At 39.8% G+C, this 20,512-nt stretch overlaps 2 protein-coding genes across 2 annotated transcripts in view; both read right to left on the minus strand.

Annotated features, from left to right (window-relative positions):
• Positions 1 to 2,952: 2,952 nt before the first annotated feature.
• NOL11 (nucleolar protein 11) lies at positions 2,953 to 13,103 on the minus strand. The gene is made up of 18 exons (XM_010002699.1): positions 12,957 to 13,103; positions 11,767 to 11,880; positions 11,624 to 11,680; positions 10,893 to 11,038; positions 10,582 to 10,639; positions 9,896 to 10,034; positions 9,331 to 9,522; positions 8,567 to 8,643; positions 7,798 to 7,921; positions 7,040 to 7,143; positions 6,680 to 6,757; positions 5,738 to 5,922; positions 5,356 to 5,481; positions 4,826 to 5,047; positions 4,232 to 4,310; positions 3,763 to 3,855; positions 3,366 to 3,473; positions 2,953 to 3,066 (listed from the first exon to the last, which is right to left on the minus strand). The coding sequence occupies exons 1-18, from the start codon at positions 13,101 to 13,103 to the stop codon at positions 2,953 to 2,955; spliced, it is 2,163 nt and encodes a 720-aa protein (XP_010001001.1).
• Positions 13,104 to 18,443: 5,340 nt separating this feature from the next.
• Positions 18,444 to 20,512, minus strand: part of PITPNC1 (phosphatidylinositol transfer protein, cytoplasmic 1) — a 77,970-nt gene continuing 75,901 nt past the window's right edge. Inside the window, exon 10 of the mRNA XM_010002789.1 lies at positions 18,444 to 18,882. Within this exon, the coding sequence (XP_010001091.1) occupies positions 18,877 to 18,882 (6 nt within the window). The 3' untranslated portion in view covers positions 18,444 to 18,876. The remainder of the gene's footprint in view (positions 18,883 to 20,512) is intronic.

The following is a 20,512-nucleotide window of genomic DNA, read 5'->3' on the forward strand; positions in this document are numbered from 1 at the left end:
TCATTTTCTCTCTCTTGCTTACGCACCTGTGTGATGTAAAGCCTGATACTGGTCATGCCATAACCATGCCAGCTGTATGGCCAACGTATCATTTAATTTGCATTCCTATGTAGTAATTCTCGAAGTACCTTTTCTTCATTACCTTGTTGCTCAAACCGAGAACCTCATTAACCCCACAAACCTGCTGCAGTGTCAGGTACGTAACAATGTTACAATGGCAGCAGGGTTTAGCCCAATCTGCACTCTCACATCCAGCTTTTTATCTGTATCTCTTTTATACTCAGTTGCACTCTTACATTGGGTGCAGCTGCACAGGCTGAGCCATGTTCTAGACACAGTATGAGCACTACGCAACTTTGCTTAACCCCAGTTAACACCTTTACACTCAAATTATATTCTGAATCTTTCACAGTTACCTTTACATTGCTTATGTCAGGTTAATTTTTGCAACCTCTTTCAAGGTTGCAAAGGATCATGGTCATGTTAAATATACGAATCACATTGAGAATCTGGTAAAGGTATCTAGTGTATCTACTGCACTAATATTCACATAGCCTGCAGCACTATGAAGGTATTAACATCCCTAAAATACTGTGGATTTTGTGTATCTGTAATAGATCAAAGACAATCATTTACTTTTGAATACTGTGAACCAAGAATACCTTGTCTCTCAATCCCATTTTATTTATCAGTTGTTGATGTGGCAGTGCTTACTGAATTGCACATAAGGAGTTTTAATTTTATAGGTGGAGAAATGGATGCATAGCAGTATGTTAACTTTGAATTAGTCCTTTCCAACACAAAGCTTGGCTCAGTGCAGAGAAATCAACCACAACCCCTTAACCTACTCACCTAACCATGTCCACTCAAGAACAAATCATATCTCCATAAGGAAATAAACTTAAAAGTCCCTATTTTGACTCTGCTGCTATAGTTCAAGGAGCATATTTAGAAATTAACTGAATACAGCAGGAAGAGGAATTTTAGGTAGGAGGCCCTACACTGCCTCCCTACTCAAGACAGATGGAGAGAAAGACTCCTTTCAAAAGGCACTTTGGAGAAGATGAATAGCTTAGTTGTTCCAAGCTGTTGTCTGGATGGGTTCCTTTCTCCAAGAATAAGGGAAAAAACTTCAGAACCTACAGCTGGATGGCATTATTAACCAGTGAGCATATGCTCTTGCTTAAATTATCGAGCTGCTTTCCCTCCAAATTACTTCACAGCATGTATTAGGCATTGAATGTAAATATTGAGCTCTATAACCAGTTACACGTACACTTATGAGACACCAAGGTGTGGCTGAGTAATATTAGGCTAGTAAATAAAGTCAGCCTTAAGGAAGCAAAAGCTTATCTGACTTTTGCTGGTGTCGTTCAATATATTGCCAGTTTTCATTTTATTTAGTATGATGAAAATAAAGGGTATGCTGAATGATATTAATATTCAATCACATTATTAGCAAAAATAAGTTTTTAACATCTTATTTGTTCTTCTGTATGTGTATGGATATGTCTATCTTCTCTGAAGGCTTCTGTCTCCAACCATCAATTCTATACTAGACTTGAAGAAATCCAGCATTATGGTTATCTGTCCCATTTTCCCCTATCCCAGATGAGCTTTCATTTAATGAATATTCAGTCCCACAAGTAGCTTCTAACAAGTCAGTTGTAGGTGAACGTAATCAGAAGTACAATCCAGCAGATACTTAAACCTGTAATACCTTCAACAAATGTTCCTCTCATAAAACTTCAGCTCTGGCTCTGAGTGGTGTTGGCAGTTATCAGTTGCACAGGTACCTTCAAGACACGTCAAACTCACTCCAGAGTCCACAGCATTACATTTTACCTGAATGTTGGAGTTTTTTTTATACACCTCTTCACTTTCCCCAAACTTTCCAATGTATACAGAGAAGATTTTGAGAGGTGAGTATTTAAAAGTAGGATCCATCTTGGACACAATCTTTCAACATCAGAAAAGCTTCAGAAAAATTCTAAAGCAGAAGTCTTGAAGTACAGCTAATTCTGCTGAAATCCAGGAACTTCATTTTGCAAGCCTGTGCAGGTCATGCTTTGGAGGAGCAGCCTCTGCTTGAGAAAAGTCTTCAGCTGATGGCAGCCTGAGATAAAGCTTGGAACAAGACTTCCTATTAAACAACTGCACTTTGCTACTTCATTCAAAGTCTAGTTCCTGCTGTGCACCTCTTCCTACTCCCTAGCTGTAGGCAGCTTCTGGATGCAGGTGGTCTTATCAGATATGAGATGCATCAAAACAGCTCTAGATTATTGTAGCTCAATATTTCAACTACTAAGTCCCTTCATTTTTATTTTTTTTTATAAGCAGCATAAGAGGACCTGGTTAGATGATAAAAGGAAGTATGAAAGGCTACACTAACAAGCTATGATACCATGACTCACAGGAGAGAGAACAGTGTTAGGTACCTACCCTATACCTTACACCTCCCTTCTCTGTTAAAGCTAAGTCTGTAAATGTAAAAAAACCCCCAGAAAATCAAAGCAGCAAAGACAAATGAGTTCATGAACTGGTTGGAGATATGAACTCTGAAGAATCTAATCAGAGACTTCAACTATTAAGTAATAAAAGAAGCAAGTAGAATAAATATGTCAATTCATTTCATGGAACATCTGTCGACGCTGGACCACACATAATCTTACTAATTCTTTTCCAAGAATCATGTAGAACTTACTTTAGGAAGTTCTTAGGATTATTTGTCAAAATTATACATGAAAATATAACCCAAGCATCCAGCTTCTCATCCAGTCAAAAAGGGAGCTTTTAATACACAGGTTTCAAATGTACAACTCCCATGTAGCTACAGAGAAACTGTGCTCCTCATATGTAGAAAACAACTTTTCACATCCCCAATATGGAGTGCTAATACATCCTTGTCATAAAAGGAATCAATAAAAAATAAACTTCAAATTCATTTCAAATTCAAATAAGTTCCAGCACTTCAATAGAATATGTTTGACAGTCTCTCTGGTGACTGAGTCTTTGTAATTCTCGCAAACTTTCTTCAATTTTGTTGAGTTCCGAGTAGAATCGTACCTAAAAAAAAACCCAACACAGTTATTTACAGTAAAAGAAATTTTAATTATTTTTATACTTCACTATACTCTGGGACTGTCTGGTTCTACAGAGTTTCAGATATTTAAACCAAACAAACATAGAGGCTTTTGAAATCAAAGTGAGAAAGAGAAGCAACTGTCATTTCCTGCTCAGGAAGGAATATGCAGAAAACAGAATTTATCTGATTTACTATATAATTTCTTGTTGTCTGCTTCTGCTTCTGAACACCCTTATTCTAAGTCCATGTTAAAAGAAATATTCCAAAAGATGCAACTTACTTGGGCTCTCACAAACTTATGCAGATTTGAAAGCAACTCTTTTGCCTCTGGTAGCATCACCATAACTGTGAAGTGAGCATCAAGTATTAGGCACATCCAGTCCAGAATCTGAAAAGAAGCAAGAAAAGTACATTTACACTTTACAGTATGCAAATGGCACAGGTTTTGCTTTAAAAGCTGAGCTCCAAAATATTAACTTCTAATGCAAAATGTATGTGGCTTCTTATTTTATGATAGCAAAAAGTGTTATTACATCTGACTTCATACAGGTTATATTAAATGACAGTACGTGATAGAATAAATGTAATCTCCATTTATTTTAGATATGAACAGTTACTCACTAAGCTACACACTGCAGAAACTGAAGGAAGTACAACTCCTAAAAAAAGCTTCTCACCTGACTTATAGTTGGAGAGTGTGTTCCAGGAAGGGTGGTATTAATTTTTTCACTGCATTTCACATACAGGTAGTATAAGTACCTGAGAAACAGCTACAAGTAGAAGAGTCAGAATATCTTTAAAGGACAAACGCTTAACAGACAAAGGAGTTTTATCCTGCACATAGTAATACTCATCAGGTTTTGTTTTTTTTTTTAATTTAAAGCAACATAGATATCTTTGTGCTACACATTAAAGATAAGCTTTATGGTTCTCCTATACCATATATGATAGAAAAACATGACTTTTTAGTAACATTAAATCTAATGAAGCATCTTAATTTCATTTTCATGCATTAGTTTGTGATTCAGACTTCAGTGAGAGTAGCAAGTTTCTGATATACAATTGAAAAACTCTTCCCTCTCCCTCCTCCACAAAAAAAAAGTTTTGTTTTTTTTTTTATTATCTTTTTAATTTTAACATACTTACAAGAGCTTCCCGGGATGGAAGGTTTTTCAGATGAGGCAAAAGAAAGGTTTCACTGTAAGCTGAACGGACAACAGCATTTCTGTGAAGTGCTACTAAGGAAATAAAATTGCAGGAAAGAAATACCAGTTCCTACAAACCAAAGTGAATTCTAATGAAAGTATTTCTCTAGGATATTTGAGAGAGGTCCTATTGCAACTTTTGGAATCTTCTTTATTTCTAGAATGAAATATATACAGCAACTGAATTACTGCAGTACAGTCCACTTGAACTGTTCTATTTACTGCAAGTATGGAACTGGCTAATGTGTTTCAACAGGCAAATGTCAAAATAATTGAGGCTGTTTTCTCTTCATAGGCCATTTTTTATTACAGTTTTGCTGTCCTATTAATTAAAATTGGTGCAGGTGCTTTTTAAAAGCTAATGGATTCTATTTCTATCGTAAACAATTCTACTGAGGAGGAACTTCTTTTATCAGAACTTATCGTACCTCCGCAGATGGTTTCAACAGGAGGTGTCTTTTAGTAACACCGACCATAAACATGCAGATCACATACAATACACAGATTTCCCTTCATTAAAACATTCAGAGGATACAACAACGCTGCCTTCTGTGGTCCAACAGGGCAGAATTCCCCATCAGTTGTCAGATGGGCCTGCTTTGTGATTTTAGTGTCCCACATCTCTTGTTCCAGCTCTGCACTGAAACCGTTTTCTACTATTTCAGTCTTAACTTCTTTATCGTCGAAATCAAGATCAATGTAACAGATGACAGAGTCTAGATCCAAATCTACATCTTGAAGAGAGGCTTCTCTAATGCTGCAGAAGAAAAATTCAGACATTTAAATTATCAGCCTTAGAATCAGCAATGCCATCAACCCAACAGTCGTACACACTATGAACTTTTTGAAGCTTACTATAAAAGTAAAAACATATACTAAGATATAGTCGTGCAAAATGAATAAAGGACTTGAAAAAGGTCAATATTTCTTTATTTTTAATTTGGAAGAAAACACGTACTGCTCCTTTGTTGCAACAGTCTAAGTTACTGTATTATTAGGCATTCTGTCATGGGCTGATTTGAAGATTATAGCCCATTCAAGACTTAAAAAAAAAAAAAGACTTACCCTAAAAATACTTTCAAGCAAGCATAAGTAATTTTTTCAGGGATATCTGGAAACCGTCGTAAGCAGAGTTGTAAGAGATACACATCTTTTTTCTCCAAAGCAAGAGGCATTAAATCTGGACATAAGCTGTAAGAATATGAAAAGAAGAGGCTGCATAGTTCAGACCAGCTGAAAACTACACTGACAACTCATGCAGATGCATTAATCCTTGTTTTACACAAAAATTCACCTGTGAAGTCTCAGCTTCTTCACAGAATAAGCATAAACACCTTTCACAGTAAAATCTGATAATTCAAGAGTGCTTTATGAAGAACTGAATTCCTAATTTTAAAAATCTTTTTCAAACTACTCCTTACAATTAAAAAAAAAGAAAAATCATCACCTGTAAGACAAGTCATGGGTTTGGACTATGTCTAGCAGGAAATTTTTAGGGTAGTACTTCGGATTAGCTTTACATCTGTTGGTAAGGGCAGTCACTACACATCCAGAGATGGCTTGTAAATCTGGCATCTGTGCTTTTGATATAATTTGTCTCAATCCATCTTCAAATACACTTGGAGTAGCATCCTGGAAATGACAAATACCGTGTAACTCAAAAGTACAAGGCACAGGTTTAAGAATCACACTGTTACTAATTAAACCAAATAGAAACAGAATTAATTTTGGAATTCAATCTGAAAATTTTTTCCAAAAAACCCCCTCACTACTCTGCGTTTTGGTAGTCTCTCTCAAGCATGAAAGAGCCAAATGAGGGTAATGACTCTGAACTTAGGTAAACAGTGTCTGTCAATAATTCACCTGTCACCATTACCAAGGTGTCCTGACACAGCAAAACTCCTAGGTGTGTTCATACAGGAAGGGGAGTGACCTGAAGTATCATAACACGTGCAACAAGTTTTAGGAGAGAACTAAACAGCTTACTGCTAGATTTGCAGTGGAATTCCTACCATTCCAACTTTTCAGATGCAAAATGTCTTTAAAGCCATAAATAAGAATATAAAAAAGCTTTAAAAATGCAGAGTTCAGTTGAAATATCCTCCCATTTTATCTACTACAAGATTGATATTAAAAATTAACAAGTTTGTGCAAGTTTTCTGAACTCAGCTATTATAAACCCTGTCTTGTAGGGTCCTCAAACACATTCCTATAACAAAACTTTAATTTCATCATGCCCCAATACTATTCTTGCACAGTAATATCCTCCAACTCATCCAAGGCAGGTTTTTCAGCTTGATATGTGCAAGACGACATGGAAAAAGATAATAGCTTAAAAGACAACTAGAATATTCTGAGAGTGTCTAAACTACTACTTCAAGATACTTACTTTTAGCTTTAGTAAGAGCTGCCCAACTGGTAAGTTGTCTGGCTGTACTTCAGCAGCAGTGTTCCTCTTTGATCTTAACTATCACAAAGAACAACCAAGAGTTAATATTCAGCTTAAAAAAAAAAGTGTGTATATAAGGATTTCAATCAAGGTAACTAGGAACTTAATGTTCTAGGAACTTGCTGCACAGATTACCACTAATAACTAGGTAGTCCAATTCCAGAAACAGTGTTAGAAACAACGGATGAAAATACAAAGGGAAATTTTCTCTTGTGACTACACCTGAAAGTAAAAGTATCAGCATGGGGAAGAGGGAAGAGAAACAAAACAAAACCAAACCTTCACGTCGCCCTAACTTACAGTCATTTTGGACTCAGATTTTAGATCTACAGACTCCTGTGACTGAAAGGAAACCACCAGCTCTTCATCTCCCAGGGTATTCCAGTTTACAAATGAAGACATATCTGTGAACACAGAAATGAAACTACATGGAAGTAACACGTAAAGCACATTTATTGAAATATGAATATTACATGAAGTTTTTATAGTAATAGGCATTTTCTCAAGTATAATCCAAGCCATTTTATGCCAAGGAAGTTTCCAGTTTTATTTCGGCAACAGGTAATTTTATGACCCTTTTGGCACACTAGTTTTCCATTTAGCTTCTCAGAGGAAGAGAAATACATGACTGTACAATTTCTTGTACAGTACTTGCAAGAATATTTTACAAATGCAATGTTAAACTGCAGACAGTATGAATCAAATCAAAGTTCATGAATGAAGGTTTCAAATTGCCCCATCTAATCACAAACTCCTTGAAAATAGAGGAGACAGCAGTCCATTTTTTAAAAAATATGCATAGCTAGCACCTCAGTATTTTCAGTAATTCTAGTATTTGAACGACAACCCAGGTTAAGTGAAGCCACAATAAATGCATCTGTGTGCTTTGGTGTTCTCAGCAATAGTAAATTTAACAGAGAGGAACAGAATACAGTGTTAGGCTATTTCAAACTGTTTTGATTGAACTGATTTTATAGGACTGTACTAAAATAATTTTGTACAATTTCAGAATTTTTTCTTTTAAGAAATCTTTTCACTGCAATGATAGAAGTTCTTACCAGGGGCTTGACTGTCCTTGAGCTTTCCCACAGCAGCTGCCAACGATGATGTTTCACACTTGTACATAACTACTGTTAGCACTTTTCCATGAGTGAAAAAAAACTTCTCCTCATAGCACCACAGCTACAAAATTAAAATAGATAGTTAGTGAGGAGCTGAGCAGAGCAGCATGTTCCTGCACAAGCTGATGTTTAAATCCTTACTACCAAATTCAATTAAAAATCTGCAATCAGATTATTTTAAAATTATTTTGGTAGGTTTAAGACTTGTTTGTAGAGCACAGGAGCTGCTCCAAGGCATTAAGTTCCAATTTATAATATTTTTTTATTCCCTTTTGTCTGATTTCATGGCAAAACAAGTCAGCTGCTCTATTTCATTACCGCATTATTACTTAGGTGTCAGTTTACTTATTAATTGATCCCACACATCTTAAAATGCTATTTAGGGAGAAGCAGGGATCATTTAAGCAGTCAACTGCAAATTGTCTGAACAGAACAGATACTGTCTGGGTTTTCTGTTTAATTAGCTATTTCATTCCCAGCCAATATCTAGACCATCAGAAGTAAGAAGGTATTGAATTACAAAGAAATAGCCATAAGTCACTTCTAAATATTCTGACAAAAACTGTTCATCAACTGGTCAATATTAATTTTGTTTCAGAAGTTGACATTCCCTGCTCTTCCAGAAACTCTGAAACTCACCAGTCTCTTCATTGCTGTCATGCAAATGCACAAAGTTTATGGACCACAAATTAAAGATTGATCTTACTTGTCCACTGGTTCCCAGGGGCAGCTCCTTTGAAGTTTGCAATGTCTGAAATTTTGTATTCCATATTGTTAGGCACTCTAGGGAAAAATCAGAGGTGTCATAAACCCAAAAGCAACATAAACGCTGTATTTGTCTTTGCTCCTTTAAGTTAAACTTGCAGAAATAGAAATTGCTCAGAGAGTAACATATTCCAGTCATACTGGTTAGATCTCAAGAAAAACATTTAAAGATGAGTTGGTTTTCCAGTGAAGAACTTGTTAAACAAGAAACTTCAGCAAAAGGGACAGCAGCCAGCATGGCTTCCAGTCAGGAAGAATATTTTGTTATAAACTGCTAAGTTCAGTAGCTTCAATCAGTGACCCCACACTTCAGAAGTTTAGGCATGAGACTCAAGTGTCTGTTTCACTTATTTTAGAAACTGACTTCTTAAAGGACATTCCTTCTATTTCCCTGCATAGGTCCTTTTACCTATGTCCAAGTCCTCCTTTTAATTCTCCTCCATTCACCATTTCTTTTGCTGCATCTTCTCAACTCTTCAAGAACAGCATGAAAGCAAATACTTCACCCAGCAGTGAGTGTAGTCCTGCAACCCACCCACAGTTTACTGGTGAAGGTTCTCTTCCAGCTAGTGCTCTGAACAGCATAGCTCAACTACCTGCTGGTTTCAAGAGCCAACTAACATTTATTTGCACTATTTCCTGCCTAGTGCTTTGTCTAAGGAAATTTTAGATCTTAAGACATCTTAATCTGATTTTTCAAGTTACCTTTGTATTCTTTACCAGGTGCAGCATGCCTTCCCAACACTGCAACGTGGTCTTTGTCAAGGACAACAAAAGAAGTTCCTTTTAGAGCTCTTCCAGATATTGAAAGGTTTAGTAACAGCGACTTGGACAAAATTTCCTCTTCAGTGTTTTGCTTCAGAGGTACCAGAACCTTGTACACAGAGTTGTTGGAATCTGTCAAAGAAAAGTGATGATTTTTTTATAATCTGTTGTTGTGGAAAAACTATTTCATATGGTACAGCAAGAAGACATCCAAAGAGAGCAAAATGCAGTAAGTGCTGGAAGAAGAAATAATACAGGATATTTAAAGGTCATTTTATGATGCAAAGGAGTAAAACAGAAGTATAGCTAGCACAAGAACTGCAGTCATAGCATTTAGGAACAGTTAGTCTTTTGCAGCCATTAAAATACCAGGAAGATTTAATCAGTGCTTCTACCACTAGCTGTTTTATAAAAGTTTAAAGAGGTAAAAATAAACAGCACTTCATAAATATCAACACTTTATGTCCTTTCATACCACTCTTTGCTTTATTATCGCATCACTTACACAAACACAGTAGTGTGATCATTTGTTTATTTACATAGGCTGTGAAATTCAGTGGCTTAGATGATTCCTGTTGTTCAAGCTTGTATCTGTGTAGACTATTCATCTTCAGTTTCTGCACGTAGACAAAAAAATCCTCATTCTGAAAGAAAAGAAAAAATCAAGTTTTCCTTTAATTTACACAAGTTAGACAGAATAAAAATTCAAATACTAGTACTGTTTAACTTTGAGTGTTAATCAAAATTAGGAATCTGTGTTTTCTATAGGGCATACAGCCTAATTCAGAAAAGTTTGCAAACTCAAAGAAGTTCTAGTTTGATGCAATAAATGGATTAATAGAAAGAAGAATCTGAATAAAGACAGATTAATGTATAATTATTTTTAATCATAAATCCTGTTGTTTGAGTTCCTCACAATAATCAAGTCCTGATGGCAATGAAGTGACACAATCATCTACTGTATTTAAGCTTAACTGTTCTCTGAAGTTCTTAGAATGAGGCTCATCAGCCCTGAAAACATGACTTAAATGTAACTGCTGTGCCACAAACAATGCACATACAAAATACTGATTAAATCAATATAATTATTTCATTGAAAGCTCCTAAAATCCAAATAAGTGGGTGATAGATTTTAAATAATGCACTGAAGAATTGCTGCTATGAAAGTTTTTTAAAAAGTATTTCACTCACTTTCTCAGTTGTGAAAATTAAGACAGGTTGTTCACCTTCCATAAGAGCTTCACTCCACCTAAAACCAGAAAGTTGTATCAATGTCTTTTACATTCTGGGACCACACATAAAGTCTTATCATTATTCATTAAGTAGCCTCTTATTTTCAGGATACACGTATAAATAATTTTAAGAACAATGTGTTGGAAAAAACCCACACAATCGCAAGATTTCAGTCTTCAGATTTCTACCCCTTCAAAACAAGGGAAGAACTTAAATCATCACCGATTCCTCCAAGCAAGAACCAAGCTTGAGAAAATTGTGTCACTTACTTGATGACTTCATCTGAGATAATGTTTTCAATTTCTTGCTGTGGAGCTTCCAAAAGGACATCTAAAGTCCGAACACCACCTCCTCTGAACAGGACCACTGGCCCTCCACTGGGGACTGAATGTATCCTGTACACATCAGCTGAAAGCTACACAGAAAACAAATCAAATTCTACGCTCTTCAGCACATCACCTTGCAAGTCAAGTGTTTAATCTGTGATTTTTAAAAGTTCTTTCAACAAAAAAACTAAAAAAACAATGATGAACCTCTATGATTCCTAATAAGGTAGATCTAGTAGTTGCTCAGTTTCTGTGATGCTGTGAACAACGTCAATTCCTACCCACCAAAAAGCCAGGAAAGCTTTCAAATGAGCATCACATTTCTGAATGACATTGAAAAAAACATAATTGAGGGTAAGGAGATCAAGCAGCTGTTACACAGTGTAACACAAAGCATTGTTTAAGACATCCACCAGCAGAACATAATTCACCACCTTTAAAGAAAGTCCTCAGAAACTTTGGACTTGGGATATCAATAATTTTAAGAGTAAAATATCGATGATCAAGTCTCTCAGTCCAAGTGGATTCCTTGCAACATTCTCAACATCATGAAGGACAAATTGAGACAAAGATCAGCTAAAATGTAACATTACCTGCACTATGAAAATTAGCATCTCTTCCCTCCCCCAGGATTTAAAAGTTAACATAAAAGTAAACATATGTAGGAGACTTACCGTTGCTTTAAATACTTTGTCCAAGTTAATATCTTGGTTCTTCCATATTCTTAAAACCTTCAAGAGAAGCATAGATTTTTAAGCACCATAAACCAGTAACAGGGAGACTTCTCAGAATGCAAAGAAGAGGTAAAGGAACTCACCTTGTCATCATGAACAGCTATATATTCATGAGTTTCAAAGTTGCACACAACTGGACACGTGAGAATCTGCCCATGTTTCAGTGACCAACAACCTAGTGGCTTCTGGTCTGAAACCTAGAAGAGACAGAAGACAGATACTGCAATTAAAACCTAACATGGAATATTTTGGGAATCTTTCTCATGACAGAAAGAAAATACAAGGCAGCTGCATCTATTTTCAATGAGGATACTAAAACAGAGAAACTGCTACACTTAGAACTTCTGCTTGAACATTCCTGTTTCTGACTTCATTACTAAAAAATTCAGAATAAGGGGAAAGAACTCTATGTTAGTTAGAAGCTGTTTCTTTTCTTGTAAGAAATATCTCTGACCTGCACCAGTCAGGTGGGCACAGGCTACGAAGCACAGGTATGATGCATGGCTCTTCCAAAGTGAAGGTACCACTTTCCACCACCAGTGTGAGCTGCCTTAACTCACTAACACACTCACACACAGAACCACACATTTTCTCTCCTACTGCAATTACGTTATTGTGACCAAGAGCCATGAATGTTCCTGTCTTAGCTCATGTGATGTATGTTTTACAGATGGCTGCTCTGAGGGTACTCAGCCCCTCTCCTTAGCCTGGAGCTACATCAGATATATTTACCATCATATTTATCTTGTGTGGTCTTGGCAGTGGGACTAAACAACCCAAAGGAGGTTTTCTCACGAATCCACTAAGATACAGCCCCTAGCCCCATGAATGTGAAAGCCAATTAAGGATACAAGCCCAAGTATTTTCCTAAGGTTTGTTATTACGGTCTGCTGAAATGTCTGCATACCCTCAGAGACACCGGGACACGCAGTCAGTTCCAAGCGCTGCACACTGACCCTTTCCACCCTCCAGCCACCAGGAAGGCAGCTGTTACAAAACCGGCAACTGGACCAAACGCGTGGCCCTCTGACTGTGGTAGGAAAACGCTACAACCCCTGCAACCTCGGGATGGGAGGGCCCCCCGCTGCCCGGATCCCGCTGCCCGGCCCCGGGGGGGTGGCGGCGCCAGGGACCCGGTGCCAGGAGACTGAGCAGGGCCCGGTGACGGCCCGGGCAGGGGGGAGCGGCCCCCGGGCCGCGCGGGGACCCTCCCCCAGGCCGGGGCGGCAGCAGCGCCGCCTCCCGAGGCCGAGCGGCCGGGTTGGGTCGTTACCTTGAAGAGCGTGGCGGTCCTGCCGCGGTCGGTGAGCAGGACGTGGTCGGGGCCCGGGCCCGGCTCCAGGGCCAAGACGCCGCCGCTCCCGACGCCGCCGCGGGGCCCGAGCCCGCACAGCGTGAAGCTCTCGCGCAGCGCCGCCATCTTGGCGAGCCGCCCGCTCTCGCGAGACTGGGCGGGCCGGGGACTGCGCGTGCGCCGGAAGAGCCGCGGCCCTTTCGTTTTAACCGTTACGAGCCCGAAGAGCCGCGGCGGCTCCTCCGGTCACCGCGCCCGGGATCCCCCTCACTGAGCTGTTCCAGCGCCCCCGGGGCCCGCTGCTGCTGCCGGCTGGGACCGCGGCCTCCGGCCCTGCTGAGGAGGCGCCGTTTCCCCGCAGAGGAGCGGGGGGAGGACAGAAAAGCTCCTGCGGTTCTGCATCCGCACGGCGGGAAGCGCTGGGTCGGAGCTGCTTCAGTCGTGTCTCTGCCCCAGGGATGTCCCGTTTCTGTAAGGAAAGGGCGGGAGGTTTCCCGGCGTCGGTGGCACGAGGAGCAGGCCCCGGTCACCAACCAGTTTGTGAGGGATTTTCACGTGCCAGTGTTTTGTTCGCTTGCAAATTGTAATGAAGGCCCAGCAAGACAAGCCCAGGCTGTGAAAAACCGACAAAGCAGGTCAGGCCCAATCCTGAGGTGGGTTCTGAGGGATCCTCTGCTGGGGTGTGTGGGTCGCCAGCACCGTGAATCCAGGGTCCTGCTTCTAGCACATCTGCTTGCTAGAGAACCCAGCTGTAACTTCACCTCCTGGGGGACAGTCACAGCCTGCCCTGGGTGGGAAAGGCTCAGGAGTCCCTGCTCCCTGGAGGGCACAGCCCCCAGGCACCTCCCAGCTGAGGAGTCATCACTGGGGCTGCCTGGTTCTCTCTTCTGTGCTCTCTGGCTTCTACCTCAAATGTTCTCTAGGCCTTTGGTCCTTGTGTCCTGCCCTATGCTGCTGTTAAACATTTCTGCACTGAATAAGCAACTACCATTTTTCTGGTGCAGGAAGGTGTTATTTCTGTGGAATATGCCTCTGCTTAAAAGCGTAAAGAACCAGGACTGTTGGCTAAAGTCACAAGACTTGCAGACAAGTGATGGGGGATCCTTACCTTCTGAGAGGTTCAGAGTGGTCTCTTTCCAGCGTTTACTACATCAGGGCTCCCTGCAGGGAGAATTAAATTCCCTACTAAAAACTTCCTTGTCAACCAAATGGTAATTTAGTAATGAATGGGCTAACACCAGACTGATGGGCACCAGCCCTGATAAAAAAACCTGAGGCACAACAAGACTTAGTAGATGTTGTAAGTGGTTTAAATTTTCCTTACAGGGCCAATTCCTTCTGGTTTTTGATTTTAAGGAAATGACTTGCAGAGCTGGGGGTAGAAGTGTTAATGGGTATGTTCCTTGCTAGAGGAGACCTTGTTAGAGGAAACAGCCACAATTTTAAAGAATAATTGTTGGTAGTTTATTTCCAACAAAATGCAAGGAAAAATACAATATTAAAAATAATAAATAACTTGGAAAAATAAGAAACTAAGTGATATGAATGAGAAGGATGACAATCAAATGATCCTGCTGAGCCTTGTGTTATTTAACAAGCAAAGCTTTTCAAAACTTGGTCCTTCTTTGATGGTAGTGATGTATTGCCTAAGGTAGCCATCATTGCTCTAAAGAAAAGAAATGAATTACTGGACATTCAGAGTCACATAAAATTATCACAGAAATGAAATAAAACAAGGAAACCTGTTTTAGTGACACAACAAAATTACAAGAGATTGTAATTCAAATGACCATGCTGTTCATTGAAAGCAAAACATTGTTAGACTTACTTAGCAATTTTAATTTACACATATAAACCCAAGTCCAAACAATGGAAACAGAAAAGCTGCTATTGACACTTGATGAATTCTCTCTGACTGCACTCACTAATTCATAAAAAGCATATACATTTGGCTTATTTCAAATGAGAGCACATTGTTTGGAAGTTACAGTGCAGCAAGCTTCAAAGCACTTTTTACAAAATGTTGCAGTCTTGTTACCAACTAAAATTCAAGGAACCAATATTTCCATTTCAAAATCTCTACAGCAGCAATTAATGCAAATTGGCTACTAGACGTCACAAAATCACCTTCCAGAATAATAATAATAATAAAAAAGCAAAGTAATAAAGTCAAATAGTTTCTTTCCATAGGATTTATCCAGTCATTTACAAAATTGACCATTACATTCATAAGAAATGCCATTAAGTTTGTGTTTCAGGAATATGCTTCTCCTCATAGTCTTTACTGATACCTCCCTTTTCAAATTTTATCAGATCTACCCTTGTAAAGACTGCAGGGAATTGCCAGTTATTCTGTATTGATTGTTCTATAGGTACAAGCAAAGCTGGGAGGAGGTTTTAATAGAAACTCAAATAAACTCATCATGTTACTTGCTCTGAACAGGATTCTCCTGGATGAAGAATTCCTTGTTCAGCCCAAGCATCCTGAATCCTCTAATTCTTCAGTCCCTTCAATGCCAGAGAAGAGGGCTGTTGTGCCTCTCCAGCTCTGCCTGGTGGCACCACACCCTCCAGATGCACTCACTAAATAATCATGGGTTATTTTTGCAAAAGAAGAGATGAACACCTGCAAAATACTCTCTATTTTTCTCCTAAAATACATGTTTGAAATAAAACAACAGAAAGCACTGGGACAAAATCAGGGAAAAAAACAACTCTGTTGCCTCAAGATGTTGCATTCAGACCTTCCTTTCAATTTAATTTTTTTGGGGGGGTCGTGTGTTTGCTGGGAATATTTGAGAAAAAGTTATCCTGCCTTAAAAACCCACCCAAACGAAACCCAACCAAGCAGCAAAAGGCATTTGAAACTCATCTTGACCAAGGGGGGAATGACTGGTGGGGAAAGCCAAGCAGGACACAGCAGAAGTTACTTCCATAGGCAATGAAAAGCCTGGGTAGTTCTTATCCAAAGCAGGAAAGATTACAGATCGTTTCAAGTGCCTTCATGAGGAAGCAACATGAAAGCAGGGAGGCTGAGGGGGATCCTTGCTGAGGCCAACAGTGAATTCAGGCTGCTGGGTCAGTAAAACTGGTCCTCCTCCAGGACAGCACTGCTGGCTGGAAGGGCCACAGCAGCAGCAGATGCAGACACTGTCTGGCATTTATCTTGACATGAGCAGTGTCCCTCCTACATCTCTGTCATGCAGCAGTTGTGTCCTGTTCATGTATGGGAATCATTTTCCTACATGCTTTATCTCCCAACCCACTTACTGTGATAAGCAATGTATCCACATGGGCTTGGAACAATCCATTAATATGAGTAAAGGAATGACTGTGCTGGTCTAGCAATTCGTGTCAAACCCGGATGCTACAGGGTATGTAAAACCAGCAGCGTGTAAGCACAGGGCATTATGAATAGAGCTGAGCAAATATTTCTTTGACAAAGAAAAAATTCATTGAAAACCAGTAGACTTTCAGGTGGAGCAGACCTAACCCACTGACCTATGGAAGCCAAATTCAGGAAATGAAAACACAACCAAACAATGCTCTATGTTTTCAACACGCCTTCTCTGCCAACACACCAATCTTGCTACTAAATAAATAACAATAATAAAAAAGATCAGACTAGTTATAATAATGGATACTTAATCTGCACACTTTTTAAGGTGAAATAATAAACTAATGCAGGAAAGTTTTGTTTGCATCATTACAGCAGCTTCTTTTTAAACAAAAAATCACCACTCAGTTTACTAATCACACAGAATTACTGGCTCTGAGAAGAAAAGCAAGGAAAAACATGGACAGTAAGTGGGAGAATGCAGAAAGTGAAACCACAGCTAACCTACCAAGAGCTGGATTTTGCTAGCTAAAGGATTTGAACTATAAAACAAATATACACTTGTTTTCAGTGCAGGTTGGCAGTGGAATTACCTGTCCTGCTGCTAGAACTACCCTATAAATATCACACATTCAGCATAACTTCTACTGGATCTACAGCCATGGAGAAGTTCAGTGCATTCAAGCCAGTCACATCCCAGCATTGTGCTGAGAAGATGGCACAGACCTCCTGTCCAGGCAAAAGGCCATTCCCAAACTGATTGTTCAATATTCAGTGACAGTTCAGCTCTCGAGACTTTTTTTAATCCATGTACCATGTCACCAGTGGTACAAAACCCACTTTGATCATATGGTTCAGGTCACAGCTGTCACCCACTGGGCACTGAACAGCAGCTGATTTGACATCTCCTGCAGCTGCCAATGGTGACAGATCCCGACAGCACTCAGTAAAGAGCCACGTGCATGAAAGAGGAGAAAGTCCCCCAAATGGGGGTCAGCAGGGAAAGATTCTCACTGAGCTTCCATTTTGAAGAGGAAGGAAGAAAGGAAGAAAACACTTTGCCACTTGTCCTCTTCCTTCCACAGCCTACACTTCCCTACCAGGAAACATAATTTTCTACTTTTTAGTTCCTGAGATTGAAGAGTGATTTCACAGGCAGACCAGGAAGAGCACTTCTGTTTCCTTGGCATCCCCCTGCACGGGACTGAGCAGCCCCAGGAATCAACTTGTTTCTTGAAGTGACTGATTTTGTTCACCCCTTCCCTGGACAATGGCAAAGCCTGCAACCAGCTTTCTGCTAGCAGAGATTGTGCTGTTTAGGAAAGAAGCGAGGCAGGAAAGAAAAAGGAGTCTCATCTTTTCTTTCCTTTACATTCAAGGTCTTACAGCATAACTACCACTCTTCTTCCAGTGAGGACAAGACCAAATTAACTGGTTTTGCTTCTCAACTGGCTCAATTTAGCTGCTTTTTTTTTCAATCTTACACATGGAACACCATTAATGAACACCAATACAGACTTAAGAGATCACAAAAGGACAGGGGAGAGCTATTAAAATACATTATTTACAAGAAATAGGTGATTTCTTTTACAAATTCTGTGCAAGATAGAAATAGTTCAATGGCCTCAAAGTCAATATCATTAATTACAGTTGGGGCTTCAATACAGTGATATTTTAGGTTTGAAAAGTTTTGATTGTTAGCTAGGCCCCAAATCCTGAGTCATATTAAGCAAAATGTGAATCTGAGTGATTGCTGTTGGTGTTCAAGTAGAATGAGTTACAGGTCAAAGGTTTATGGATACACAGGAGAAGACTGAGAGTAGGAAGGGTTTTAAAATCAGCTATGAAAGAAGAAAATAGGAGGGTTTTTTTCCTGTTACCCCTGCATTCTAGTTGGCACTAATTTGCCTCAGAAGTCCTTGGCAGCTTTACTAAATACCTACTCCTAATTGCAAATGCTATGACCTAGATAAGGATTTGTAGGTACAATTCTGCTACAGAAATATCTATTTTCTTTTCTGGGCTTCCCCTCAGACTATTTCATTGTATGTCAGTGAGATGCACCATATGGCTTGAAACACTACTTCAGGAATAGATAAACTAGGTTCTCTTGCATGCACTTCTCTGAAAGGTTTTAAGGATCAGGTCTGAGGAGAGAGGGAATCTTCCCACACCAGTAAGATTATTTTAAGAAAAGAAAAAAACAAACAAACAACCAACAAACCACCATGACCTTTGTAGAGACTGAGTTAACATCACTCTTGCTGTGGTAGACATGGCTTATCAGGAGGAAACATGCTGGGTTAATTTAAAAGGTTTTTTTAGCTGGATCTGGAAGAGTGAGAGTTTCTGGAGCAGACTTTTTCCGAGGCCGGTCTTTGGGAACTGTTAGGAAATCAGGAGCATCTGTGGAGAGAGGAGTGGATGGAGCACTAGATGGAGCACTGCGGGTTGAAGAAGGCATAGAAATGTTAGAGATAGATATTGCAGGTGGGAAAACCCCAATCTTCCTGTTGGTGGCTTCCTGAGTTGCTCGTTCAAACTCTCGGACTTCATCCATTGTCATGTCTTCAACGAGAGGGAAAGAAAGATAAAGACATTAGAATAACTTAAAATGATCATTTCATTAACTCAGTTGAACTACTTCCACCCAAATTCTAAATCAGGGAATGATTGCTTATCATGCATATCATTAAGTGATTCTCTACATAGATGCCTATGTATTGCAATGCATTCATTGGAGTACAATAAACAACCAGCATCAAGTATATGAATCACATACTAATAGTTCTTCTACCTAGATCTGAACTGAAGGAAGTGCTACCTCTGGAATTGCTGAAAAAATAAAACCATCTCCCAGGCAGTTAAATAACACACTTAGATACACAGCAAGTAGAACTTAAAAAATAATAATAAAATAAACAACAAATGAATAGGTAGTTGCTTCCCCCCCCCCCCATCTGAATTATGAGCATGAACAAGTGAAGGATTGTCATCAGTTGGTTCATCTACTGTAATTATCAAGGGATGGGTGAACAATTCTCTCTCCCCCATGCAGTTTCTATTGACTTCTGGTTGCAGCTGCATGCACGAAACTGAAGCTGTTCTGCTCTTCTACTAGTGAAGCCTAAAGGATTCCCTCTGACTTGAGAAAACCACAACACGCTTTCCAACTTTTCCATCCAGAATCTGTACTTAAACCTTTATGGCCAACTGACAAATCCGCTGCTTAATTCCCTGCAAAATAGAGGCAAAATGAGATGAGAGCTTAAAGCCACTTTGCAATGGAAAATCGGGTCCGCAGATGCTTTAAAAGCAGTGAAGTTTTCTCCTGCAGGTGACAGGGATGTCACAGTGCTGTGGGAACCCACAAGAGGGCAGAGCGATCCCAGCACAGATGAGCTCTGAGCTGAGCCGTGCAAAACTTCCGAGAAAAGCCCAACCGAATGGCATCTGCTACAAACGGGCGAGCTGAGCAGGAAAGCAGCCTCTTCTGGAACCTGCACCTTCACATCTACATCACCCGCAAGATGTCCACTGGGCCAACTGACATGAAGGTTGTGGTTTTCACTGAACATCAGGTTAAATTTGTAAGTTTGAAGTAGTTCATCACACTCTTTTATAGGGTCTTTGAGCTCTTAAAGCAAAAAACACTAAAAGGATAACCACTGGAGTTTCAATAACTTTAAAATTCAGGCACATTGGGTGTCTGAGACACGGGGCTGTGCCTGCCATATGAATGACAAACCCCTGCCCTTTCAGTCCATCAATACTGGTTAATATCACCCAGCTGCAGGCATCTGGAGCCTGGGCTGCAAATGTGATGTAGAAAAAAGCTTTATGTTGTATTGCAACATCACATGGAAGAAACAAAAGCCCGCCTGCTGCCAGCTGCCCTCTCACTTCCCTACAGTCCACATTCCAGGGACCTTTCCAGCCTACGTTGCTGTGCAGTTATTAGGAGTGAGGACTAAGCTATTTTCAAACCTGAGATAAGTGGTGGAAATAACCAGATGGTCTCAGGGGAACTGCACCTACTTGCGTTGGCGACAGATTGGAGCATGTTTTGCTGATTTGCATTTTGTTTCACCCGGTAACAGAGCGTGCAGTGTTTCTGGACTCAAAAGATTTAAAAGCACCCTGACATCAAAGGAAGCCCCTGCTTTCATTGCAGCTATTTTCAACTGAGGGCTTCTGT

Source organism: Chaetura pelagica, unplaced genomic scaffold, assembly GCF_000747805.2.
Source record: "Chaetura pelagica isolate M959 unplaced genomic scaffold, ChaPel_1.0 scaffold47, whole genome shotgun sequence".
Classification (NCBI taxonomy): domain Eukaryota; kingdom Metazoa; phylum Chordata; class Aves; order Apodiformes; family Apodidae; genus Chaetura; species Chaetura pelagica.